Raw genomic sequence first — 24565 nt, 5'->3', positions numbered from 1 at the left:
ATCTTTTATGAGCTAGGTTGTAGTGAATCTGACCTTAAACTGAGAAAAATCTAGAAAAGCAATCCCTCTATAACATCCTTTCTCATCTGGAACACCCTCAGGATGCGTATGAGCTTAAATACTTAAATACTTACAATTCCCAATGCTGAGAATTTTGAGAAGTGTAATCGGTGTTTCATGAGGGAGACAAGATTTCAATGTTTGTCTATTAATTTAAAATATCTTTCAAATTAATTGTATAGTAATCAGTTAGAAAATTTAACAAAATTAAAGATCCTTGGAAAAAATTTAGTTTTTGTCCCTGTCAAATTGTCTGTTCAAAACAATAAGGATACCTTTCTTGAAAAGAGAGGGACGTACACATGCATAGTTTTGCTAATTTAATGAACTGTTTTTTAGGGAAATGTATAGACTGCTACTCTATCTTAAGAGTTGTGAGAACACTTTAGAATGAGCACACTATTTTGGTACTTCTCTTAGTAAATGGAGCAAATGATAGTAATACTCTTTATCATTGCATCTCATCTGTAGCAAGATATTTTGGCACCAGAAATGAAAAGGGACGCATTGCTAAGAGCTGAAACAAAAACTGTTGTCTCCTCAGTCCAGCCTCAACTCCACCTAGAATATATTGTGATGTAGCCTGGTGATTTGGCTTATTGAGATGTGCTTTTTATAGGTTGCTTCCATGCAGTGTGTGCAACATTATAATTTTGGCTAGCTATATATTTTGAAACTAGGTTTTTCTGTTATACTTTTAGTACTCGTCCTATTTTTCTTCTGTTCTTACCATTACCAAAAATGGACTCTTGAGAAAATAGAATATATTCAGATTTATATTTTGTGAGCATAGAATTTGGATTTGGATTATAGTCAAAATATACAGAAAATTCAAAGTCAGAACTATAATCGCTTGGTGCTGCTATTAGGTAGCTTATAGTTTTTTAATGTTAAATTTCATTCAGATCCTATTATCATGTTTGTTCATTTCTACTGGGTTCATATGTTTCAGCGTGCCTCTTTAGTTGTCATTGTTGCTGTTTTTGGAATTTCCTAGGTATTGCAGAGAACAACTACAAGAAACTGAAGCATCATGGCAGACGATAGTGAATGGATGAAATTACCCATTGATCAAAAATGTGAACATAAGGTAAGATTACCTTGTTTAAGGAACTGGCATTTCCCTACTTACTGAGTAATACATTGTTTTGAGAGTAAGAAAAGGACAAATGTTAGTATCATATTTTGAAAATCTTTTCATACACTAGTTTAACTCAAATTCATTTGATCAAATTTGAAAATGTCTTCACAGGAACTATAGTTAGTCTATACAAACTTACAACAGTTTGTTTAGTGACCATTCAAAGTTTCAACGGCACTGAAAAAGTGACAAATGACCGTTTTTCACACAAGCATTGCAGCATTCCCATGGTCATATAATTTACATTCAGGTGCTTGACAACTGGTTTATATTTATGATAGTTGCAGTATCCTGGGGTCATGTGATCAGCTTTTGGAACCTTCTGACATACAAAGTCAATGGGAAAGTCAGATTCACTTAACAACCCTGTTACTAACTTATCAACTGCAGTGATTCACTTAACAAACATGGAAATAAAGGACGTAAAATTGGGCAAAACTCACTTAAAATATTTCTCATTTAGCAAGATAAAACTTGGGCTCAATTGTGGTCCTAAGTCTAGGACTACTTGCATTTGTCTTGGCTACGTTGTGACATTTTTTTAAATTTATCTATTTTAGAGTAACAAAATAATAGACATTCTTGTTTTTTGGTTGGTAACAGACCTTCTTATAAATATACTTTCATCTGAGGTCAGTCTAGGGCAGTGATGGCTAACCTTTTTGTCCCCTCCCCTTTTGGTATGTGATGGCACATACCAGGCACCAGACCCTTTCTAGGATCCTGGGCAGGGCAAAAAAGATGAGGTCCTCTGAAGGCCAAAAACAGCCCATTTGCCAATTTCCAGTCGGACCAGAAGGTCCGTTTTTCACTCTCTCCAGGCTCCACAGCCTTACCCCACCCCCGGAAGGCCCAGTGGAGGCCTGTTACCTGACTTCTGGTGGCCAGTGCGTGCATGCATGCCAGAGCTGAGCTCACGTGCCCACCGATATTGCTCCGCATGCCATCTGTGGCATGTGTGCCATAGGTTCACCATCGTGGATCTAGGGTTTAAGAAAATTGCATTTCTTCCCTGTCACCCAGTAATTGTGAGTGGTGATCAGAGCAAATGTTAAATGGTGGGCTGTTGTATAACTTTTAATGTTTATACAAAAATAAGACTCCACAGGTTCAGTACTTGCTTCAGAGCAATTGTCCTTCTTTAAATTTTTCATCTTTTTGTCCTGTAGCTGATATAATTTGTGTCTCTTCAAAATCATTAATTTATCCAATTTACCAGTTCATATTTTTGCTGTCTGTGGCCCAGACTTCTAACATCATATCCTCTAGTCAAGTACAAGTGTTCCTAAACTTTTTGCCATCACATTTCTCTTTAGTGAGAGCTTCATGTGCACGCTTCCACTAAAATTCTAAACACGAGAAATTGACACACATGATCAATGAAAAATTATATAGTGGTACTTTGGAAAAGATGAATTTATTGTGACATTGTACAACTAAAAGGTTCTTCAGAAAACTTAGGAATTTGGAAAAAATGAGTTAGAAACTCTGCTCCTTATGCATACTAGGTTTTTTTGGAGTAACATTTGCCTGTTTTAGTTACTGTAAGAAACAGCTGAATTCACATATACTAAGCATTGATATAATTTAATTGTCACGTTTTGTAAACTCAGTCATTGAATATGTTACTCATGGCTCATGGGTTAGAAATGTCAGTTGTGAAAATAAACTGTTTTCTAAAAAGTGCTCTAGTTTATATGTGAACCTAGCTCTGGCTTACTTAATCAGCATGTGGGGAAGAAAAGGAAGCAGCAGGCAGACTACATGCTTGTTGATTGCTTCACAGGGTATGTTTTATAAAACTGAAGCCATTTTTTCAAAACATAATACTTGATTGGCATAATGATTAAAATGATAAATTTAACTGGTCCTAAATTATATTTTTTTGCAAGCTTCCACAAAGCCCCAAATTCTTTATTTCATTTTTTTTCTTTTTTCTTTCTCTGGTGGTATCATGATTGATTATTGAGATTTGAGATTAAATCATTACTTCCTCCAATTCCACATATTCATTTTGGACCAACTTTCAAACTATTACTAAAATATTTTCTCTCCGTGTTGAACTTTGCTTTCATTATACATAATTTTTTTCAACAATTTACCTTACAATGCGACCATGGTGATAGTTTCCTCCATTTCTAAAATTAGAAGTTTAACAATGATTGGGACTGGCTCCAGGGCTTCTCCCCTATTTTGGGGATGAAAAAGAAAGGTTGGCTGTTCATGGTCATGCTGATCGTAACAATAATCCAAGATTATTGAGAGCAAAAGTTGCTTGATTTCAGTTTTGTAGCATGCCATTTTCATCTTTGACAATTAGCAGAAAACAGATGGCACAAAAGTACATGAAGGATATCAGTATGGGCTCCTAGTTTAAGGGAATCCTATGACTGATTTACCCAGTTTTGCAATAAGAAGTATGAAGTTACGTAGATGTTTACTAAAATATATTTGTATCATTTTCTCTCTTTTTTCTGCAATTTCGTATTTCTTACATAGATAAGTCCTACAAAACATTTCTTCATTTCTTTACAGAAGTTTAATAATCTAAATTAAATTTTAAAATAAAAATAGTAATTCAAAATAATAAATAAACAAAAGAAAACAAAAATAAGAAAAAAGATCAAAGGGTAGACCCGATGAACCACTAGATCTTTTTCTGCCATCAGTTTTCCATGTTTCTAAATTGTTGAAATAACTGGGGAAAAATTAGTAGCATAAGTTATTATTTATGAATCTTAATGTTTTATATGTTTGCTATAGTGATATTTATTTAGGGCATGTCATGTGTTGTTTTAAAAATATTAAAATAGTTTACAAATTATGAGACAGTGTTTGTTGGAAAGGAGAACTAGTAAAAAAATTGAGATCCTCTATTCTCCCTCCTCTTCTTTTCTCCCCTTCACTGTATCTGCCCTTATCTCACAGCAATTAGCAACAGACGTCAACATATGGTAGCAGCACTTTGGAGGCATGACAAGAATGCTGCGGAGGTTTGAAGAAGGGGAATAAAACATATTGCTAAATTTGTGAAGAAAACCTCTGTTATTTTCAAGACTATTAACTTTATATATGATAGGTCAGATATCATAGAAATTTCCTCACTAATTTGTATGACTGTATTGGACTGTAGTCAAGCAGTTTTAGAACTCCTCAAATGTGGTCTTGGGACTGCAGATAGTACATGTGATGAATGCTGCAGAATTTTAGTAGGTATTGGATATCTATGATTTGAATACTTACAGGAAAAACTACAGTACCTCAGTATTGGTTGTAATAAAAATATATAGTTGGTCATATAAGAGAATAGCATATAATTCTCTCGGGTCACACAGGGATTTAATTTATTTATTTCCATTTTCTTCCTAGGTATGGAAAGCCAGATTAAATGGGTATGAAGAAGCACTGAAGCTGTTTGAGAAAATAGATGATGAAAAGAACCCTGAATGGTCCAAATATCTTGGACTTATAAAGAAATTTGTGACAGACTCAAACGCAGTAGTTCAGCTAAAAGGATTAGAAGCTGCACTTGCTTATGTTGAAAATGCTCACGTAGCAGGAAAGTAAGTTATTTGTATTTGTACTTTAGAAGAACTCTTGCTCCTACTAATGACCTTAAGATCCCAAATTATATTTATATATCAGCTTTGAACAGTTTCAAATATTATAGGAGTTAGAACAATTTGGACAATTTCTTCAGAGCTATGAGGCTAAAATTGTTCAATTAAATCTATACCATAAATCTTTTTGGAACATGCCTACAGTACATCAGTCATTTAATCCCCAGTTTGGGTTTTTTAAATGATTTTCTTTAAGCAAATAAAAACTGACACCTTCCCCACTGCATGGGTACCAAATGTTGGAGGAGATGATTTATATTGATAATTAATTATCTGACTCTTACAATAATCGTATTTATGTTCAGTGTGTTCACTACACATCGTAATGGCCCTTCACATTATAAAAATATTTTTCACTTTACACAGTGCATGCATTTGAGCTGTCTAAAATGTAGCAGTGAAGTGCTCAACATGCATGCTTATGAATCGGGTGTTTTTGTGTATAATTTTTATTAAAACTTTTAAACTAGAAGATAAAAGCTAACAAACAAATTAGAAAATTTAAAAAAAACTAAGGGAAAGCTAAGAAAAATTGAAAAGAAAGGAAAAGAATATAAAATGGTTTTCAATATTTTCACAGCAGTTATAAGTACAAATATATTTTGGCTGCTCTTTCTCTAAACTTACATCATATTTACTCTTTTTTCCATAATCTATCCCATCTAATCATTGAAACCAGAAGTTACAAATCCATTTGTTTTCGTTTTTACACAAAAAGTCCATAAGAGACTTCTAATCAAAAATAAATGTACATAATGTCTTTTCCCTAATCAAATAAATTAATTTCTCCATGTCAGCAAAATCTCCCAACTTAAGCAACCATTCCTCCATTTTGGGTAGTGTCAACCTTTTCAACTCTGTGCATATAGTAATCTCGCTGCTGTGATCATATATTGCGATAATTTTCCATGGCTTTTTCTAACTCTTTATCCATTAATCCTAAAGGAAAAAGCTCTGGCTTCATTTGAGTAATGTGTATGAATTAGGTTATTAATAAGTATCTTGAATGCAAAAATAATAATAATACATATCATGGAAATTTTTCAGATTTCCAGAGCTCTTAGGAATATTTCATCAATGCATCAAAAGCAATCTTAACCTCAATAAACTGCAATAAATATAACAATATACTGAGGATTCCTGTGTTTAATGGAATTGACATTATTGCTATAAGGTGGATGAGAGATAATTAAATTGTTCATTCTGTTTTCAACTAATTTGTGTTATTACTTTTCTTCCTTTTTTAAGAACAACAGGGGAGGTGGTATCTGGAGTTGTAAATAAAGTGTTCAATCATCCTAAAGCTAGAGCAAAGGAACTAGGCATAGATATATGCCTCATGTTTATCGAAATTGAGAAAGGGGAAGTGGTGCAAGAAGAATTGCTTAAAGGCTTGGACAACAAGAACCCCAAGATTATAGTGGCATGCATAGAGACACTGAGGAAAGCACTAAGGTAAAATTTAATGAAAATTTTATTCAGACTTTCTAAGAATAAGGGAATTTCTTATGACTAATTAAATTCTCTATTGCCGTTTTCCATTTAAGTGGTCAGTGGAAAAAAGTTACATTATATAATATTTAGTATGCATACATTGCCCTTTAGGTTCATGTGTTCTGTTCATTTAAAACTAAGTTCCTTTATGACTTACCGTGTTTCCCCCAAAATAAGACAGGTTCTTATTTTCTTTTGACCCCTGAAATAAGCACTTGGTTTTATTTTCAGGGAGGTCTTTTTTTTAGGTGCAGGAGGCATGATCACCTCATGGTTGCTGCTGTGTCGCAATATTTTTGGGAAGGGCTTATTTTTTGGGGAGGGTTTATTTTAGCGGATGCACTCAAAAGCCCAATTGAGCTTATTATCCGGGGAGGTCTTATTTTCAGGGAAACAGTGTAGTACACGAGTGAAATCAACTGTTGTTGATATTTGATGCAACTTAACGAAAGACTGAACTCTATAAAGCAAGAAATGAAGAAATGTGAAGGAATCCATTTAAATATTGTAATTTAGTCTATCTTCTGCCTGACCACATGTTAGCACACAAGGCATCCATGATTTATATTAAAAGCAAACCAGCATCAGAAATCAGAGGGCTGTAAAAAGTTGGTGGAAAAAATTCCTCAAAATCAGTTGGAAAACCACTTACATAGAAAGTTAAATGCTCAGCTGTAGATGGCAGAGAAGCCCTAGTTTTCTCTCTGTGCATAATATTTATATGGATGGAGTATTCCTTAAGTTATGATTATTAAAAGGTGGCAGTGAAAGGATGGTATTTATGCTCAATCCCCAAAGAGATACTGCCACGGTCATTACAAACTCAACTGTTTGGCAGATCATCTGCACTTATCCACTTGCCTATCACACCCTCATCTCTGTCCTTTTGACTGCTCTGCATAGTAGCACTCCTTAGTGGTGATAGTGCTAAGCTGACTAGAGGCCTGAGGCTTCAACAGTCTTTCCATGGGCCTCTACTTCAGCCCAAAGCCAAGGATTGTCATCTCAAGTCCCATGTTGCAGACCACCATTCCAGTGGTATGCCCAAGTTATCTTCGCTGGCTTCTTCCAATGACTGACAAAGCATGCCTAGCCTGGCTCTAGACAAGGCAGTTCTGCTGGCTGCTCAAGGCGGGTCTCATCACTTCTGAGGCCTTCTAAAACCTCACAAGATGCCCTCTCCTCAAAATTGTGGGTGATCTTCTCATGATGTTCTGGAAAGCCACAGAAGCTTTCTGAAGCATCATGAGAATGGTGGGCACAGCCTTTTCATGAGGTTTTAGAAGCCCTCAGAAACCCTTTGAAACATTGTAAGAACCACATGTGGTATTTGCAGAATGGTGTCAGTGGGATTTAGAAAAAGGCTGGTCACAAAATGTCACCCTATTGCATTGCTTAGTGACTGAAGCAGTATATAAGTCTAATTCCTATTGCTATAATGTTTAGAACGCCTAAACATTTGTCATCTGGTGTACATTAAATTAACATAATGTAACTAATTGCATGTATATATTTCAGTGAATTTGGTTCAAAAATAATTGCCCTGAAGCCAATAATCAAAATATTGCCAAAACTTTTTGAATCTCGAGAGAAAGCAGTTCGAGATGAAGCCAAACTCCTTGCAATTGAGATTTATCGGTGGATTAAGGATGCTCTTAGGCCTCCATTACAGAACATAAATTCTCTTCAGGTAAGTTGGGGAAATGTTGTGTTCTGATGATCTTAACAAGAAGTTACAGAAAAAAATAGATGTTTTCAATAATTCAAAGCTTTGTTTTGGAAAATTATTCCTTTTAGATACAATTTTAGTGGAGGAAACTTTATAATATAGGCATGAGCTCCAAGACCTGAAACGATTGGAGTTCTAACAAATCTCATTGATTTCTTTCAAGAGGCTTGGGGAAAAATTGTGATATCTTGCATTGAGTTATCAGGTGATCATCCAATATCAAGCTTTAAAAGATGGATTCTCTCCTGGAACCTGTGCTAATTATTAAGCAGCAAATGCTTATGTCAGCAAAAAGATTTTGAAATCATATAATATACTAACATTCTTAGTAGGCCTTCTTTCAGTAGCAGATTATTTATAATCAATTGTATTCATATAATCACTCACTTCCTCCAGCTTGCATGTTACTCTAATCATAATACTTGAGTGGCTAATAAGTCTATATAGAGGGGAAAAATAGAAAAATAGTTTTAAAAGCCAATACAGTAACAGCAGTCCCCCTTAACCCAGAGCAGCATAAGTTGGGTCAGTGTGGTTTGTATCCTCAAAAGCTATGCTTTTATACCTCTTTGAAAGCAAGGAATAGTCCAAACATCAGAGGTCAAGACTGTATTTATATATATATATATTGGCTATTTTAATTCTTGTAGTTAAAAGAACTGGAAGAAGAATGGGTCAAACTACCGTCGTCTACTCCCAAGCAGTCCAGGTTTCTGCGATCCCAGCAAGAAATGAAAGCAAAGTTTGAGCAACAGCAGGCAGCTGGTGGAGATGCAGATGGAGGTAACATTTGATCTGGAACTTCAACCTTGAGGATGCTTTTTAAAAAAAAGGAAAACTCACCAAAACCAAAAAGCACAAGCTGACTAAAGATGTTAGATGGATATCAGTATTCAGACAGTATCATTAATTGCACAAAAGTCCTTATTCTGGGAATTTTGATCATATGATTAATAAAATGTACTATTGTAGTGTAACTGGCCTGTACTTGGCCATGTCTAATAGCTGTTTCCATAGGAGGTGATGATGTTGATGAAGATGTTCCACAAGTTGATGCTTATGAGCTTTTGGAAGCTGTTGAAATTCTCTCCAAACTTCCTAAGGATTTCTATGACAAAATAGTAAGTAGAGACAAAGCAATATGTTAATCTTAATCTCTCTAACTTCCCTTTGCATCAATACTGTGTGCATTAAAATATCTACCAAATAATTTCTCTTTTCTGCTACTGAATTTATATTTTGTCATGTCTAAGAGGTATTATTTATTAGGGATAATTGCAGTAGATCAATGTGAAAACATAGTGGTAAATTAAAGTACGGTACTTCATTGTTTCTGAAAGCATGGAAACCATGGAAGCATGTGCATGTATTTTTCCTTTATAGAAATAGGAAATGGCATGTGACTAGAATGTATCACTTCTAATAATGCATATATTTGATAATAATACATGTTTAATGGTTTGCGTTGCAGGAGGCCAAAAAGTGGCAGGAAAGAAAAGAAGCCTTGGAAGCAGTAGAAGTGCTGGTTAAAAATCCCAGATTGGAAGCTGGAGATTATGCAGACTTGGTGAAAGCTCTTAAGAAGGCAAGATTCTCCATATTACCCAAATGGACCTCTCAAATCTAAATGCAAAGTCTCAGTATTAGTATAGTTATAAGGAGCTTTTAATCTTTTATTGGTAAATAATAGTGTTTAATTATAATGTTTGCTCACAGGTTTAAGTGGATGATCGAGATCTTAATTGCATAGAAATAGAAATAAATATAATTGAACACATTCTGAACTCTTTAAGCAGATAGCAAGTCAGCTAGCACTAGTAAATTGCCCAGAATCTGTGGTTTCCAGCACTTATGTAAAATAAAATCCAGAATTTTATGAAACAAATTTCTCCTCTATTTGCGCACTCCACCAAATGGAGCATATTTTGTGAGTGTATAAGAAAGTGGCAGGAGAGAACAACTGCTCTCCCATTCTTTATGTTTGTAAAATTGGAGAGTAACTCTTAGATAGTTTAATATTAATTTAGGTGAATGGCATGAGAAATTATTTTTAATTTGTTCAGAATTCATTTTGAAAATTCACACCATTAGATTATGATGCTCTTTCTTTACAGGTTGTTGGAAAGGATACTAATGTGATGTTGGTTGCTTTGGCTGCAAAATGCCTTGCTGGATTAGCCACTGGTCTCAGGAAGAAATTTGGACAATATGCTGGTCATGTGAGTATAATGTGCTCTTTGTTTGCTTTTGAATTCTCTGTGTCTAGAATTAATTGTGGAATGAAGAATAGACTAGAATTTGGCACCAGCCTGATACTGATTTCTACTGAATACATGTTAAATCTTCCTTTTATCATATTTCTAGCAAATTTTCTTGTGGATTTTGTTTTATTAAAACAAAAGAATATTCAGGAAGATAGGAAAAATGTTTCCAGAGGAGTAGTTTGAAATAAGAGTTTTAAAAACACAAACTTAAAAAAAAAACTGTTTTAGCTAGATTGTAGTATCAGAGTGTTTCTTGATGTAATGAATTTCTAGTGTGATTCAAATTTTTTCTCTGACTTTTGTATGGGGTAATAATGAAGACTCTCCTAAGTGATCCCGTGGGAGGAGTCATTGATGGGATATTCTCAGATCCCATTTGCCTTGAAACTGAGATTAAATTGAGGCCACTCCCCTCTACTTCACTTCCTGGCTCAGTCTTTCAGCCTGATAGGAGACTTTTTTCTTGGCTCCTGACTTTATTCAATTTGGTGTGAGAATTTTCTATCCTTGCCTTCCCCACCTCCTCCCTTGTCTTTCCTGAGTGATTGTGGCTGCGCTGGGCAATAGCTGGGCTTTGCAGGAGCACCTCAGTCTCCAAGATTGCTTGCAGTCTCTGGGGAGCTCCGAAGCCAGCCTCCAGGAGATCAGAAGAGGAACTGCATTTCCACCCCATTGGGGGGCTACTGGAGCTTCTCCAGGCCTCTGGGTGGAGCTGTTGAGGCAGAACTCCTCGAGGAATCAGGCCGCATGGTTGGCAACCACCATCGTGGATCCCTGCCGGCTTTCGGGAAGACACACGTGGCCAAGGCAGCCATTAGAGCTCTGCAGAGGCCACGTGCAAAGGCACTCTCCCCGTGAATCAGGGAATTGCCTCCATTTGCTCCTTCCAGTGTTCCACAATCGAGCCACAGATCGGTGGCATTGGGGCTACGTGCACGGAGGCACAGGGCCCTTCAGGATCGCTGCAGCATTCTTTTTCTTCTGTGAGGAGCCAAGGAGGCTGCAGAGAGCCTGGTGAGCCATCTGAGGAGCTGTGAGTACCTGAGGCTTTTTGGGAAGCTGTTCTTAATGGCGGATGCCACGAGGCGACCAGGGGAAGCAGCACCAGATTCCCCTGTGGATACTGAGCCTGGCAAGGGGACTTCCAGAGGCCCCTTCACATCTTAGTCTGCCACAGCCGGGGGCTCTCACAGGGGGCATGAGGGAGTTGCCACCAGGGCTTCCTCTCAAAGAGCCAGGGACTGCATTAGCCCTTCCCCCTCCAGGTCCTGTTCTCTCCTTAGGCTGACGCCTGTGGCTGAATCACCCCCTAGATCCCAGGGATCTTTCAGGGGGGATGTTTCCATGTCCCCCCCCCCATCACCCATGAGCACGCTGGGGCCCAGAGAGGGAATCCTTTCGACAGGCCTGTTGCTGGGCTGGGCAGACATAGGCTAGCTCCTCAATCTGCTGAAGCAGAGCCAGTTTTGGGGCCTCCCACACTTTCCCCTTTCCTGAGCTTCCAGAGAGGTTTCAGCAGATTATTGCCCAGGCAATTTCTGAAGGTATTGCCAGAGGCGTGCAGAAAAAATCTAGATCTTCTAGGAAGAGTAGTTCTCGTGGGACACCAGGAGGTCATCCAAACCAACCTGCAACTTCTGCTCGTGAGCATAGGCAGACCTCCCCTTCTACAGCTAGTGAGGATTCTGTGTTAGATGAAGGGGGTCAGAAGGAGGTTGGTTTCTCTGATGATGAAGAACATTTCCGGAGGCTTCCATGTTCACTGGTTTATTTTCCCCCTCCCAATTTGGTTCCCTTCTGCGCAAGGCTAATGCCATTGCGGATTTGGAGGTGGCTCCCACTGCTGGGGGCACTCCGGCTCCAGGCACAAAAAATGGGCCATTTCACAAGCCCCCAGTAGAAAAAGAGGAGATCCCTACTCCCCCTATGTTCATGGAGGTTCTCACGTCTCAGTGGGTGAAGCCCACGGCTTTTCCTATCCCAGGCCGCAACGATCGCTGGTTTTATAACCTTGATCTAGTTTCTCTCAGGCTTTACAGATTCCGACAGTGGACCCACCTGTGGCGGTTTTGGCATCCTCCTCTCTGGTGGCTGGCAACATCGCCAACAGCCTTAAGGCGGAAGATAGGAGAGCTGAACTGACTCTGCGCAAGAACCTCCAGGCGGCCACGTGGGCAATCAAAGCAGCGGCTGCGGCCTCCTTCTTCAATAGGTCTACCCTTCTCTGGCTGACTCAGATGCAGGAGGGGGTTCCAGCTATGGAGGTACATCTCTTTCAAGACATCGCAAAACTCATTGTGGCTGCCCAGTTCTCAGCGGATGCCACACTTCATGTGGTCAAGTATGCGTCCAAAGCGCTTGCTATGTCGGTGGTGTCCAGGAGACTGCTTTGGCTCCGTAGTTGGCAGGGGGAGGCCCGGTCCAAGTGGGCCTTAGCGGCAGCAGAATATTGCAGCAACAAGCTATTTGGAGCAGCTAAGGACCCGCTGCTGGTGGAGGACAAGAATAAACGTAAGATCCTTCCTTCCTTCTTCCAAGTGGGCAGAGCAAAGGTCAATGCCCTACCAGAGGAGGCCTGCATATCGGCCTCCAGAGCAGGACTACTAGCAGCAACAGAGATACCCTCCCCCTAGGTACTCTTGCCAAGGGGCTAGGCAATATTATAGAGATAGGAATCGATACCAACAGCCCAACAAGCAGCTCTTTTGAGGTGGTGGGGTGTTCCTACTGCAGGAATAAATGATCCGGGCTTGGATCTTCCTATTGGCGGTCGCTTCGCTCACTTTGCAGACCACTGGGACCTCATCACCTCTGATAAATGGGTCCTCCACACTGTTCGTTGTGGGTTGTATTGGAATTTCGTTTTCACCCCTTTTTCATTTCCGGATCATCTCCTCCTTTCGGAACCCGGTGAAGCGCGAGCTTATGCACAAGGCCATCCAGCACCTGCTGGACATTCAGGCGTGGAACTGTTTCCGGAGGACCAGAGAGGTTCTGGTTTCTATTCCAATCTTTTTGTAGTTCCGAAGAGTTCAGGGGGCTGGAGAGCCATCCTAGAGCTAAAGTTGCTTAACTCCAGGCTGGTTTATCGGAAGTTTAAAATGGCCTCCTTGAAGTCTATCCTTGAAGGGATCAGGGTTGAGGATTTCCTGGCCTCCATCGATCTTACGGAGGCCTATCTCCATATCCTGATTGCACCAGACCATAGGAGGTTCCTTAGATTTTCATATGGGGGGGGGGCATTATCAGTACAGGTCCCTTCCCTTTGGTCTGGCTTCGGCCCCCAGGATCTTCACTAAGGTGTTGGCGGTGGTCGCGGGTTACCTCAGGTCTGTCCTGATTCGAATTCAAATTTATTTAGATGATGTCCTAGTTCAGGGGCGCAGTCCTGGGACTGCAAAGAAGGACCTTCAGTTCACCATTAGGACCTTGGGCTTCTCCGTAAATTTGGAGAAGAGCCATTTAGAGCCCTCTATATGCTTGCAACATCTGGGGATGGTCATTGACATGGTGGCGAGTAGGATGTACTTCTCACAAGATCATAGGGACAGTATCTGCCAACAGCAGATCCGTAGGGCACAGTCTGTCCCCGTAGTGTTGCTCTCGCGTCTGCTAGGGAAGTGCATCTCCTGCATAGCAATTGTCCCGTGGACTCGACTTCACTTCAGAGAGCTGCAATCGCTGCTGCCTCTGTCCCAGAGGGACGTTGCCAGTGACGCGACATTCCAAATTCCCGTTCCGCCCCATGTCTGGCTGACTGCGCTGGTGGACGTCTCCCACCATGGACAAAGGAGCTCTATTCAGAGAGCCAGATAGGTTGGTGCTGACGACCGATGTGAGTCTCTTTGGTTGGGGGGGCGCATCTCGACTCCCAGCTGGCCCAGGGATGTTGGTCGGCCTCTGACTTGCGTCAATACATCAACTGGCAGGAGCTCAGGGCGATCCACCTAGCCCTCTGTCATTTCAAGGAGAAAGTTGAGGGAAGCACCTGCTGGTGCTGACAGACAACATCGCCGCAAAAGCGCACGTCAACAATCAGTGGGGGAACCAACTCGAAGGCCCTTTGGAACGAGGCTGCAAAGTTGGGGAATTGGGCGGAATGCCATCTCCTGACGCTGAGGGCAGAGCACATCTCGGGGGTGGACAACCTGCTCGCCGACTGGCTCAGCCGAGCAACAGTGGACCACGGAGAATGGCAAGGCGAGGTCTTCGACAGGATTTGCCAGAGGTTCAGCAGGCCAGTTATGGATCTGTTCACCATGCCAGCCAACATGCAGGTCCAGAGATTCATCTCCCGGTACCCAGCTCGGGGTGCGGAGGATGTGGACGCCCTGCGGTGTCATTGGCCGGAAGGCCTCCTGTATGCCTTTCCCCCTCTTCCGCTCATTCCTAGGGTCCTCGGGAAAATGGTAGCGGAGGGGGTGGAGGTCATTCTAGTGGCCCCTTATTGGCCCTGTCGGCCTTGGTTCGCGGACTTGATAGATCTGTCCGTGTCTCCCCACTGGAGGATTCCCCTGGGAGAAGTGGCTCTGCACCCTCAGTGGCTTCAGTTGACCATTTGGCACTTGAGAGGAAACAGTTGAGGGCGGCCCAGTTTTCGGCCACAGTCATTACGACCATCTAGGCCTCCAGAAGTAAATCTACTACCCGCATCTACGACACCACTTGGACTGCTTTTGTGTCCTGGTGCCGTTCCGCGCCGGTAGATCAAGCGCAAGCCTCAATACCTCAGGTGCTGGAGTTCCTGCAGGATGGGCTGGACAAGGGGCTTTCCCATAACACCCTCAAGAGGCAGGTTGCGGCATTGGCAACGGTTCTTGGGGGGGTTGGGTTCCCGATCCCTAGCACAGGATCCGATCATTTAAAGGTTTCTCCGGGGGGCGGCCAACCTTAGGCCTCCTGTGATCCATCGTTTCCCCACTTGGGATCTTCCAACGGTCCTGCAGGCGCTGACAGGGGCTCCCTTCGAGCCTGCAGTTCCTCACCCTGAAGGTAGTGTTCTTTGTGGCCATCACTTCCACCAGGCCCATTTCTGAGATCAATGCACTGTCCTCCAGGGAAGATCTGTGCACATTTCATGAGAACAGGGTGGTCCTCAGACTGGACCCTTCATTCTTACCCAAAGTCAATTCCCCGTTCCACAGGGCACAGGAAATAGTCCTGCCAGATTTCTGTCCGGCACCATCCAGAGAGAGGGAACCCTCCTGGCATCAACTAGATGTGAGGAGGGTGTTGCGCATCTACCTTAAACGTACCTCTCCTCTCTGGAGGTCAGAGGCGTTGTTTGTCTCCTTCCAGCCTTCCACCCTTGGGGCTAGGGTATTCTCAGCTACCATTGGTAGATTGATCAGGTCATCTATTAGCAGATCCTATGAGGCTCGCAGCCTTACGGTGCTGGCTGGAATTACAATCCACTCCACCAGGAGCGCAGCCACGTCGGCAGCCTGGTCAACCCAGGCACCCATAGAGGATATTTGCAGGGCGGCAACCTGGGCTTCCCCTACGCTTTTCATCAGACATTACCGGGTGGACGCTTACGCTTCGGCGGAGGCTTCATTTGGTAGGCGGGTTCTGCAGAGAGTGTTAGAACCTTGGGAGGCTCAGGCTTCCAATTCCCTTCCTGGAACATCGAGCGTTGGTATGCCCCATCAATGACTCCTCCCACGGGATCACCTAGGAGACTGTCGATTGGTCTTACCTGAGCTGCAGGTCTCTAGGTTTCTGTTTCCGTGGGAGGAGTCACTTCCCATCCCAATTGGGCGCTGATGCGGGAAGTACCTAAGCATTCTTGTTGTATTAGGTCGGTTCGGTTCTTGACTGGTTTGGTTGTTCTTGTGTTCCGTTTGCTGTTCCTTACCATTCCTACCAGATTCTTCTTATACCATTGACTTTCAATTAAACTGGGAGCCAGGAAGTGAGGCAGAGGGGAGTGGCCTCAATTTAACCTCAGTCTCAAGGCAAATGGCGTCTGAGAATATCCCATCATTGACTCCTCCCACAGGAACCTAGAGACCTGCAGTTCAGGTAAGACCAACTGACATTTCCTTGTATTACAATTGACACTGGAGTGAATGCGCAATTTGTAAAATCTTGATAATATTCAATAGGTTGTCCCAACTATTCTGGAGAAGTTCAAAGAAAAAAAGCCTCAGGTCGTGCAAGCCCTGCAAGAAGCCATTGATGCTATCTTTCTTACTGTAAGTGAATTGATACCAATACTCTGACCAAGATTAACAGGCTTTTCTTGAATAATCAAAGTGAATCTCTCATGTTCAAATATTTTAGACCACATTACAAAATCTCAGTGAAGATATCTTGGCTGTAATGGATAACAAAAACCCAACTATCAAGCAGCAGACATCTCTCTTCATTGCACGAAGCTTTTGTCACTGCACTCCTACTACTCTTCCCAAAAGTCTCCTGAAACCATTCTGCGCTGCTCTCCTCAAGGTAAAAAAATAAAATCATCTGCAGAACTTGCATTTGAAATAAAATAAGGCAATAGCTTCTATTACTGGAAGGTATCCTTTACTAATATGTAAGGTGGGAAGTTCAAAAATACTGACATATATCATGGAAGAACTTTTATCTAGGCAGGACAGGAGTGTTATGCAGAACAAAAGAAAAAGAATGGCAGCTGCCCAGAGTCGCACAACCGCTAGATGGGTGGCAAATAAATGTAAATATATAAATATCTCTTTGATATCCAAGAAAGGAGAAAACCATGTATCAGAATCATATTTTTGAATTCAGTTTCTTCATTGCCCTCCACTTTGGTTCAGCTGAAGATAGCACAGAGAAGTTCCAAGCTGAGCTTTATGTAAAATACAAATCAGTTCAGAGGAGAGAAATTGGTGAAAACTTGTTGTCACCATCTTTCACTTTATAGTAGCAGGGGTCCCCAATCCCTGGGCTGCAGCCCACTACTGGGCTGGGGCCTATTCGGAACAGGGCCATGTGAGCAAGTCAAGCTGCGCACATACGTTTCCCTCCTGCCAGGCTGCCAAGCTACAAAGATTGGGGACCACTGCTTTATAGGATTCTGTGAATCAAAGCTCCATCAAATAATACACATTTTGTTTTTTAACCACAGCATATTAATGATTCGGCTCCGGAGGTTAGAGATGCTGCATTTGAAGCCTTGGGCACTGCCCTAAAAGTGGCAGGTGAGAAAGCTGTGAATCCTTTTCTAACGGATGTGGACAAGCTGAAACTAGACCGGGTAAGTAACACTAAATCATCAGTCTATAGTAGGGTTCAAATATGATGTTATTCAAGGAGAGGTTTAACTATTAATATTTTCAGTAAGTGAGGCTTTTGCTATTTTTGAACATGGTATGAGTTTTAGGTTCTATAAAATAGTGAAGTCATTTCTATCTGATAAATTATGATCATTTCATTATTTAAAGCTAATGTTGTGTAGGGCATATGAAACAACAGAATTTCAGTCTCAGGGAGGGGCCATGGGCATATTTGAAACTTTTATTTTATTCAGAAAATTAAGGTAAAATATAGACTCCAAAAAAGGAAAAAAGAAATTTACAAAAACCAAACAAAGATAGACAAAACATTAGAAAAGAAAAAAAGGTGCATTTAAAAAAGAAAAAGATAAACATACATATTATTCTATGAGTTTAATATTCATAAATATACTGGAACAATATTAGTTCCCCCTGCCACTTGAAGCATGCCCAAACTTCTCCCTCTAATTACAACCAACTTGACCTGTCATCTACTATATATAAAGGCAAAGAAGCTAACAGGTGAGGGTATATTTACAACTTTAATATGTTGATTGCAAAATGGCCATTGAAAAGTTGGAAGCATGCCCCTGTTCCTCTGTAAGAGAGCTCTTTGCATAAATGCATATGAATTTTAATCAGTTTGACTTTGTTCTTTCTTCTAAGCACTTACACCCCTCCCAGGTTGCTTGGTAATGAGCTCCTTCATCTCACAAGTTTACTCTTTCAGTTCCTTTTCTCTTTCCTGGCTGGCAAGCAGCTTAGGATGCTCCCTTTGGTGGTTTTGTTTTTTGTTTTCCCTCTGAAGAATGCACTGGGCTCTCCTGGGCCTGAAACATTCAGGCCATGATAAGGGAAAAGAGCAGGCAGTTGTTGCAGATTAAAACTTTTCTACTTGTCCAGCCTTCAGAGTAGAAAATGGTTTAAATGTTGTGTAAACAAAGTCAGAACTGAAAAGAGCTTCTTTACATTGTAATTATACTGCATCTGTACCAGAAATAGAAAAATCCAAATAATCCAGGGGCAATATAGTTCAGGAACTGTAATTTTTGTAGCAATAATTTATGACACTTGGAAGGGTTTAGCAACTGCTAGATAAAGCATTTTAATGCTGTTGTGTTAATCTAATTTTGCCTACTAGATTAAAGAATGTGCTGAAAAAATAGAGTTGGTTGGTGGAGGTAAAGTCAGTGGAGGAGCTGATAGAAAAGAAAACAAAGCTGTTCCTGGCAAGACTCCAGTTCTTTCTGGCGCTGCAGGAGACAAGGATATGAAAGATAACACAGCTAAATCTGGGCCACCAAAAAAGTCTTCCACTACTAAGGTATGAAAACCACACACTCTGAAATATAACAGATTGAATTTGCATATATTTAAAGGATATAAACTAATTGCATTTTCAGAAGTGACAAAATAGGGTATTGCATTTGCTTATGAGTTAAATTTTACATAAATGTTCTGAAAAAGTCCAATTTTTAAACAAACAGAAGTAATGTCAGGATTGCTATGTTTAACTTTCGCATTCAGTATGTCTATCTTTTGTCCCATGAAACATTGCAAAATGAACATTGGGATTAACAGACTCATGCACACAAGTACACAAATAGCAAATTCAGTAAAGTAAAGTTTTAATTAGATGGGAATGTTCCCAAAGAAAATAAAATTCTGGAATAGTAGTTAATATTTAAAAAATAAACAATAAATCGGGTGAGACAGACCATTTTCCTAAAGTAAGTTTCCCATTTCGGATACCACAACAGGTCCTTTTGCTTAGGTGAGTAGTGGCATGTGTAGAAGGGCCACTGCGTTAAAGTTGTATGAAGGCTCCATTTTAGATGCTCTTGTTTTAGCCATCCGTGGTTTCAGAAGTTTCTATTGAAGTTATTTGATGGTTTTTTTCTTTGCTGTTGCCATTGCCAGAATTCAAACCAATAATGATCTTTTCACTATGTTTTTGATTGACTGCAATTTTCATATATTTTTTGAAGACTGATTCAAAAACAACCCAGTTATGTTTTTTCCAACACTTTTCCTGTAATTAATATGTTTCTGGAAAGTTACGAGTCTATAAGATAGCAAATAGTAAAATCCAACATTGTTCATTACTGCCAAAGCTATAAAATGTGCTATTACCCACATTAAACTCATCTTTAGAAGACAGTATTGTTTAGAATACCTAGATTCTATAATACCAACAGAAAGCTGTCATATAGTGACCTTCCACTTCCTATCCCTTGAAAAGATTCTCCTAAAAGTCAGGGTAAGTGGGCTATGTCTGAGGAGGAGGAAGGAAGGATTGTTGAACATATTTAAGCAGACTACACCCTCCCCCCCTCCAAACTTTTCTCTGAATTCAGTTGGTGATGTTTTATTCCCTTTCCATTTAATCATCTCTTTCAACATCTGTTGAATATGTGCTCATTTCAAAAGTTTTTCCCTCTCTTTTTTGTATACATAGGCTGGTGGTCCAGTGAAGAAAGGGAAACCAACTTCAGCTGGAGGAGTAGGAACTACTGGAACAAAAGCCAAAAAAGGAAGTGAAGTAAAAGAGCTATTTGAGCCAGAACTCTCAGTAAGTGAATTATGTGTAAATTGGGTATTTAAAAACACTTCCAAAAACAATGATGGTCTTATTCAAAGTACCGTATTTTTTGGAGTATGACACATATTTTTCCCTCAAAAAAGAGGGTGAAAATCTGGGTACGTCTTATACACTGAATACAACATTTTTGGTCTCCCAAAACCCTGCCCCCTTTGAAAAATGGCTGTGCATATCCTTTAGGAGGCTTCCAGAGTGCTCCTGGGGACTGGGAAGGGCAAAAATGAGCGAAAAACGGACCATTTTTTTCTTGTTTCCCCAGCCCCCAGGAGCACTCTATAAGCTGCCTAAAGGCTATGCATGCCCTTTTTTTGACAACAAAATTGACCCGTTTTCACAAAACATGGGCTGTTTTTGGGAGGTCTGCAGAGTGCAAAAAAAATTTTTTTTTTAATTTGCCTCTTCAAAATCTTGGTGCGTCTTATAGTCCGGTGCCTTTTACACTCTGAAAAATATGGTAGTTGTGATTCAGTTACATGTGCATGAGATTCGGTGTTTCATTTGGGACAGTTTTATTTCTTTGTAGTATTTTATTTTACATTAGATTTTGTTTGTTCTATAAATCTTGCTAGAGTGTGCTGATAAACTTAGCGGGCATGTTTTCTTTCAGGATCTCAAAATGATTTAAGTTGACTTGATAGTAGGAATGTGAACAAACTGGAAAATGTTATGTTTCGAACCTTGAACAAAACACTGTACCCTGGGAGTTCTGCCACAGTGTTTCAGACTGATCGTGGTTCAGCAGAAACAAAACATGGAACATTTTGTTGGGAGTTTTGGGTGAAACAAAATCCAAGATTCTAAATGATTTTATTGGGGCAAGTAAGGCTAGTATGCACTGCCTGCACACTCCCTTCTCCCTATAGCTGTTTTCTAAGCAGCATATTCCCACAACCTATCCAGACCCAATTTTTCACCTTTTCTGTCTCCTTTAGCCACTATGATTACTGTCCTTGGCTTTTTCATGCTTTTCCCCACTTTCGGGCTGAAGCAAATTGGCTGATCTATGCACAGCATATTTCACGCCTAGATCATTTTGCACATCACTTGTTGGCAATGACTGGCCATTTGCCACTTGTAGTTCAACTTCTCAAATGTAGTATTTCTAAAACAAGATTCAGCATTTAGACATTTGCCTAATGTAAATGTCAAATTATTGGTCTTTATATTCATAATGGGGAAAGTGCTATGTACTGTATAGCAGTTCAGCAGAATCCTTGAAGGAAGTATCTCAGCCCTGAGGGGCATGCCAAGAATGCTATAGAATGAAGCCCATTTTAAAATAAAGTGGTATGTGTACATGCCCACTTGAAACAGCTGTCCCACCATTCAAGAGGCTAGTCACATAAGCAGGAAAAGATACATTGGGTCTAAAAATTACTGATAAGTACTTCATGCACATGTCTATGTGCTCTGAAGTAACATGTGTCCTTTGAATCCAGGTTTCCGTGCTGTAGCAAACCTGATATAAGTCAAAATGCCTAATAGTCCAATAAAGACATGTTTGCAATATACCAATAGGCTATTAACAGGCATGCAATTTTTCCTTTGCTAATAGATAGAGATGTGCGAGGAGAAGGCTTCGGCTGTTCTTCCAGAAATTTGCATACAGCAGTTAGATAGTGGCAATTGGAAAGAAAGGCTGGCTTGCATGGAAGAATTTCAAAAGGTAATAATGACAAGTTCTTCTAAAAAGTGTCTCACCCCTATAAATATTTGTTCCATAGTAATTTATTTTGGCATTTCACAGAAGCTTTAGCATCAGAGTGTATTTTGTGACTTTCAGATTATTCTGGATACTACAAGTTTGTTAGACAAGATTTGATCCTTTTTAAAAAATACATTAAAGGCTTAATTTGTGTAAAATTTGAACTAGTCAGTTTCATACAGGGAGGCAGCCAACAATAATTAATTCTTATTGTTGAAAAATAAGAATTGGTTCAAGCATCCTATCACTTATACATTTCTTTTCAGAAAATAAAAATATATGTTTCCAAAATAAAGCTTGATTGTAAATATTTGTAAAATATATTTGTAAAAAAAGAATAATTCTTACATAGTGCGGATTAAATTTATGTTTGCAATATTTACAATCTTCAGACCCAAACTTAGATAATTTTTAATCAACTTTTATCCAGCTTTGGGTTTGAAAACTGCAAAAACCAAAGGTAATTTCTTTACAAAAGTATCTAATGAAGGGAAAAGAAATAATCTTAAGAACTATGGTTTTTATATATGCTAAACATGAAATGTGTCCAAATCTATATAGATTTATAGAATGCAGTTAAGCAGTATTTATGTCCCTGCATTTCTTAGTGTTTAACACTGTTCTTCATCTTTAAGGCTGTTGAGCTGATGGATAAAACTGAAATGCCTTGCCAGGCTCTAGTAAGAATGTTGGCGAAGAAACCTGGATGGAAAGAGACCAATTTTCAGGTAGAGCAATATTAATTTTAGCGTTAATTTTATTATCATTGAATTTATAACTAATGAACTTTGTTTTCACAGTTATCTTAGAATTGAGCCTGGAATTCCTTATGTGTAGGTTTTACCATTTACGTTTCAAAACTTTATGCAAGAACCTTAATCTATATTTTTATTTGTATCCAGCATAATAATATTGTTCATTATATTATTTTATTTGTTCATATGTAATACATTTCTGGTAGCATTACACAGCTCATTAAGGTTTAATTAAAATATGGGTATTTGGAACCTTGTTAAACAAGAATAATACAATTAAGATAAAGCATTCAAATATATACATTAAGAAAGAAGCTGAGAGCTGTGTCAGTATTTATAGTATCTGTATTTAGCCTGTATGTGAAAAACGTCTAAATTGTAATTCAACGGCATTAAAAGCTTTTTAGGACCTAGGCCTTTGGGAATCTTCATTTCAATAATATCTGGATACTAGCTTATTGTGAGGCACAAGCAACCAGAACAACTCATAAGTAGGCCCAAGTAAATAATTTTATTGTTGATCACCTGTATTACAAGAATCTCACCGGACTGTCTGCCTTCCCTTGGGAAATGGCAGATATAGGCCTATGGGTTTGACCTCTGATGTTTGCTCCTCCAAACCAACCCTAAGCTGGAATGTCTCTTTACTCCCCCTAGAAGGGCCTCCTTTCCTTCAGCTGGTGATTCCACACAGTTATAAAGGTATTCTCTGAACTTGTATTTTTCAAGGGAAAAGTCATAATGTATGTGTTTTGAATGTATGCATAATAAAGTAATAACAAATATAGCTATTTTTAGGTTGCAGTTTAAAAAAAACATTTTTGGTGTAGGAAGTTTTGTCTGTACTGGACGTGTCTGTTGTGCCTAGTAGATAATGCAGGCACGCACTCGTCATATTTGATAAAATGTAGGTCTGAAGTCTTACCGTGCAGTAGATCATTGGCTTGAAAATAGCAATGGTTCCTCTTCTTGTTTGCAGGTGATGCAGATAAAACTTCATATCGTTGCTTTGGTTGCTCAAAAGGGAACCTTTTCCAAAACATCTGCACAAATTGTGCTGGATGGCCTTGTGGATAAGATTGGTGATGTGAAATGTGGGAGCAATGCCAAAGAAGCACTAACAGCAATAGCAGAAGCCTGTCAGCTGCCTTGGACTGCTGAGCAGGTGCATATATTGTTTTTCATAGATATGATATGTTCAAAAAGAAAACTTACCACAAGAACTATTGCTCATTTATATCTGTTGCAAATAGTTTGTTTTCGTTCTAGGTTATGTCCATGGCATTTTCCCAGAAGAATCCAAAGAATCAATCAGAAACTTTAAACTGGCTCTCAAATGCCATTAAAGAGTTTGGGTTTACTGGGTAAGTCTCAAAATTAGAGAGCGTGCTGCTTTCATATGCACATGCTGTTTACTAAATAACTGTGACATAAAAGATGTATTAGCACACAGATAATGTAAATAGAAACCATACTAATTTACATTATTTGTACATTTTTGGATAAGATGAATGTATCTATGTTTGTTACATCAGTTACATCCATGTGTGAACCAAGTTCTAACTATTTTACTAGTTTTGTACAGTCTGGTACTCTTTTTCCTCCATGTAGTTTCTTTTTTGTTTGTATACAATGTAGTTAGAATTTGAAAATCTATTGGTGTAATGTAGCCAGTGGTGGGTTCCTACTGGTTCAGACCGGTTTGAGTGGACCGGTAGTAGCTTGGCATGGGTCGCTGGAACTGGCAGTGACCCAGGCCTGCCACCCCGCTGAAATGGTTCTCCTGGTGGCACCTATGGCCAAGTTTTTGGTTTCTGCGCATGTGCAGAGCAATTTTCATTGTACTGTGCATGTGCGCATAGTGCGCATCAGGCAGCAGCGTGTGGCACGACCCTGAGCAAACCAGCAGTAGCGGCTGCCGGAACCCATCACTGAATGTAGCCCCTAGACTCTA

General features: G+C 39.8%; 1 protein-coding gene across 7 annotated transcripts in view; it reads left to right on the top strand.

Annotated features, from left to right (window-relative positions):
* CKAP5 (cytoskeleton associated protein 5) overlaps window positions 1-24565 on the top strand; it is an 82309-nt gene that overhangs the window by 16593 nt on the left and 41151 nt on the right. For all 7 annotated transcript variants that reach the window (XM_087720333.1, XM_087720336.1, XM_014070638.2 and 4 more), the window contains 17 exons: window positions 1058-1150; window positions 4571-4764; window positions 6070-6276; window positions 7834-8005; window positions 8695-8827; window positions 9062-9165; window positions 9516-9629; window positions 10159-10263; window positions 16416-16505; window positions 16594-16758; window positions 17402-17530; window positions 18691-18873; window positions 20008-20121; window positions 21707-21817; window positions 22492-22584; window positions 23591-23776; window positions 23881-23975. In XM_087720333.1, coding sequence (XP_087576459.1) covers window positions 1094-1150; window positions 4571-4764; window positions 6070-6276; window positions 7834-8005; window positions 8695-8827; window positions 9062-9165; window positions 9516-9629; window positions 10159-10263; window positions 16416-16505; window positions 16594-16758; window positions 17402-17530; window positions 18691-18873; window positions 20008-20121; window positions 21707-21817; window positions 22492-22584; window positions 23591-23776; window positions 23881-23975 — 2252 coding nt within the window. In that variant the 5' untranslated portion in view covers window positions 1058-1093. The remainder of the gene's footprint in view (window positions 1-1057; window positions 1151-4570; window positions 4765-6069; window positions 6277-7833; window positions 8006-8694; window positions 8828-9061; window positions 9166-9515; window positions 9630-10158; window positions 10264-16415; window positions 16506-16593; window positions 16759-17401; window positions 17531-18690; window positions 18874-20007; window positions 20122-21706; window positions 21818-22491; window positions 22585-23590; window positions 23777-23880; window positions 23976-24565) is intronic.

The sequence above is a fragment of the Thamnophis sirtalis genome, unplaced genomic scaffold (genome assembly GCF_051295495.1).
Source record: "Thamnophis sirtalis isolate CommonGarterSnake01/CBP01778 unplaced genomic scaffold, rThaSir2_p1.2 scaffold_1, whole genome shotgun sequence".
Lineage (NCBI taxonomy): Eukaryota > Metazoa > Chordata > Lepidosauria > Squamata > Natricidae > Thamnophis > Thamnophis sirtalis.
Note: the sequence above shows the minus strand (reverse complement) of the source record. Positions and strands in the feature narration are given on the sequence as shown.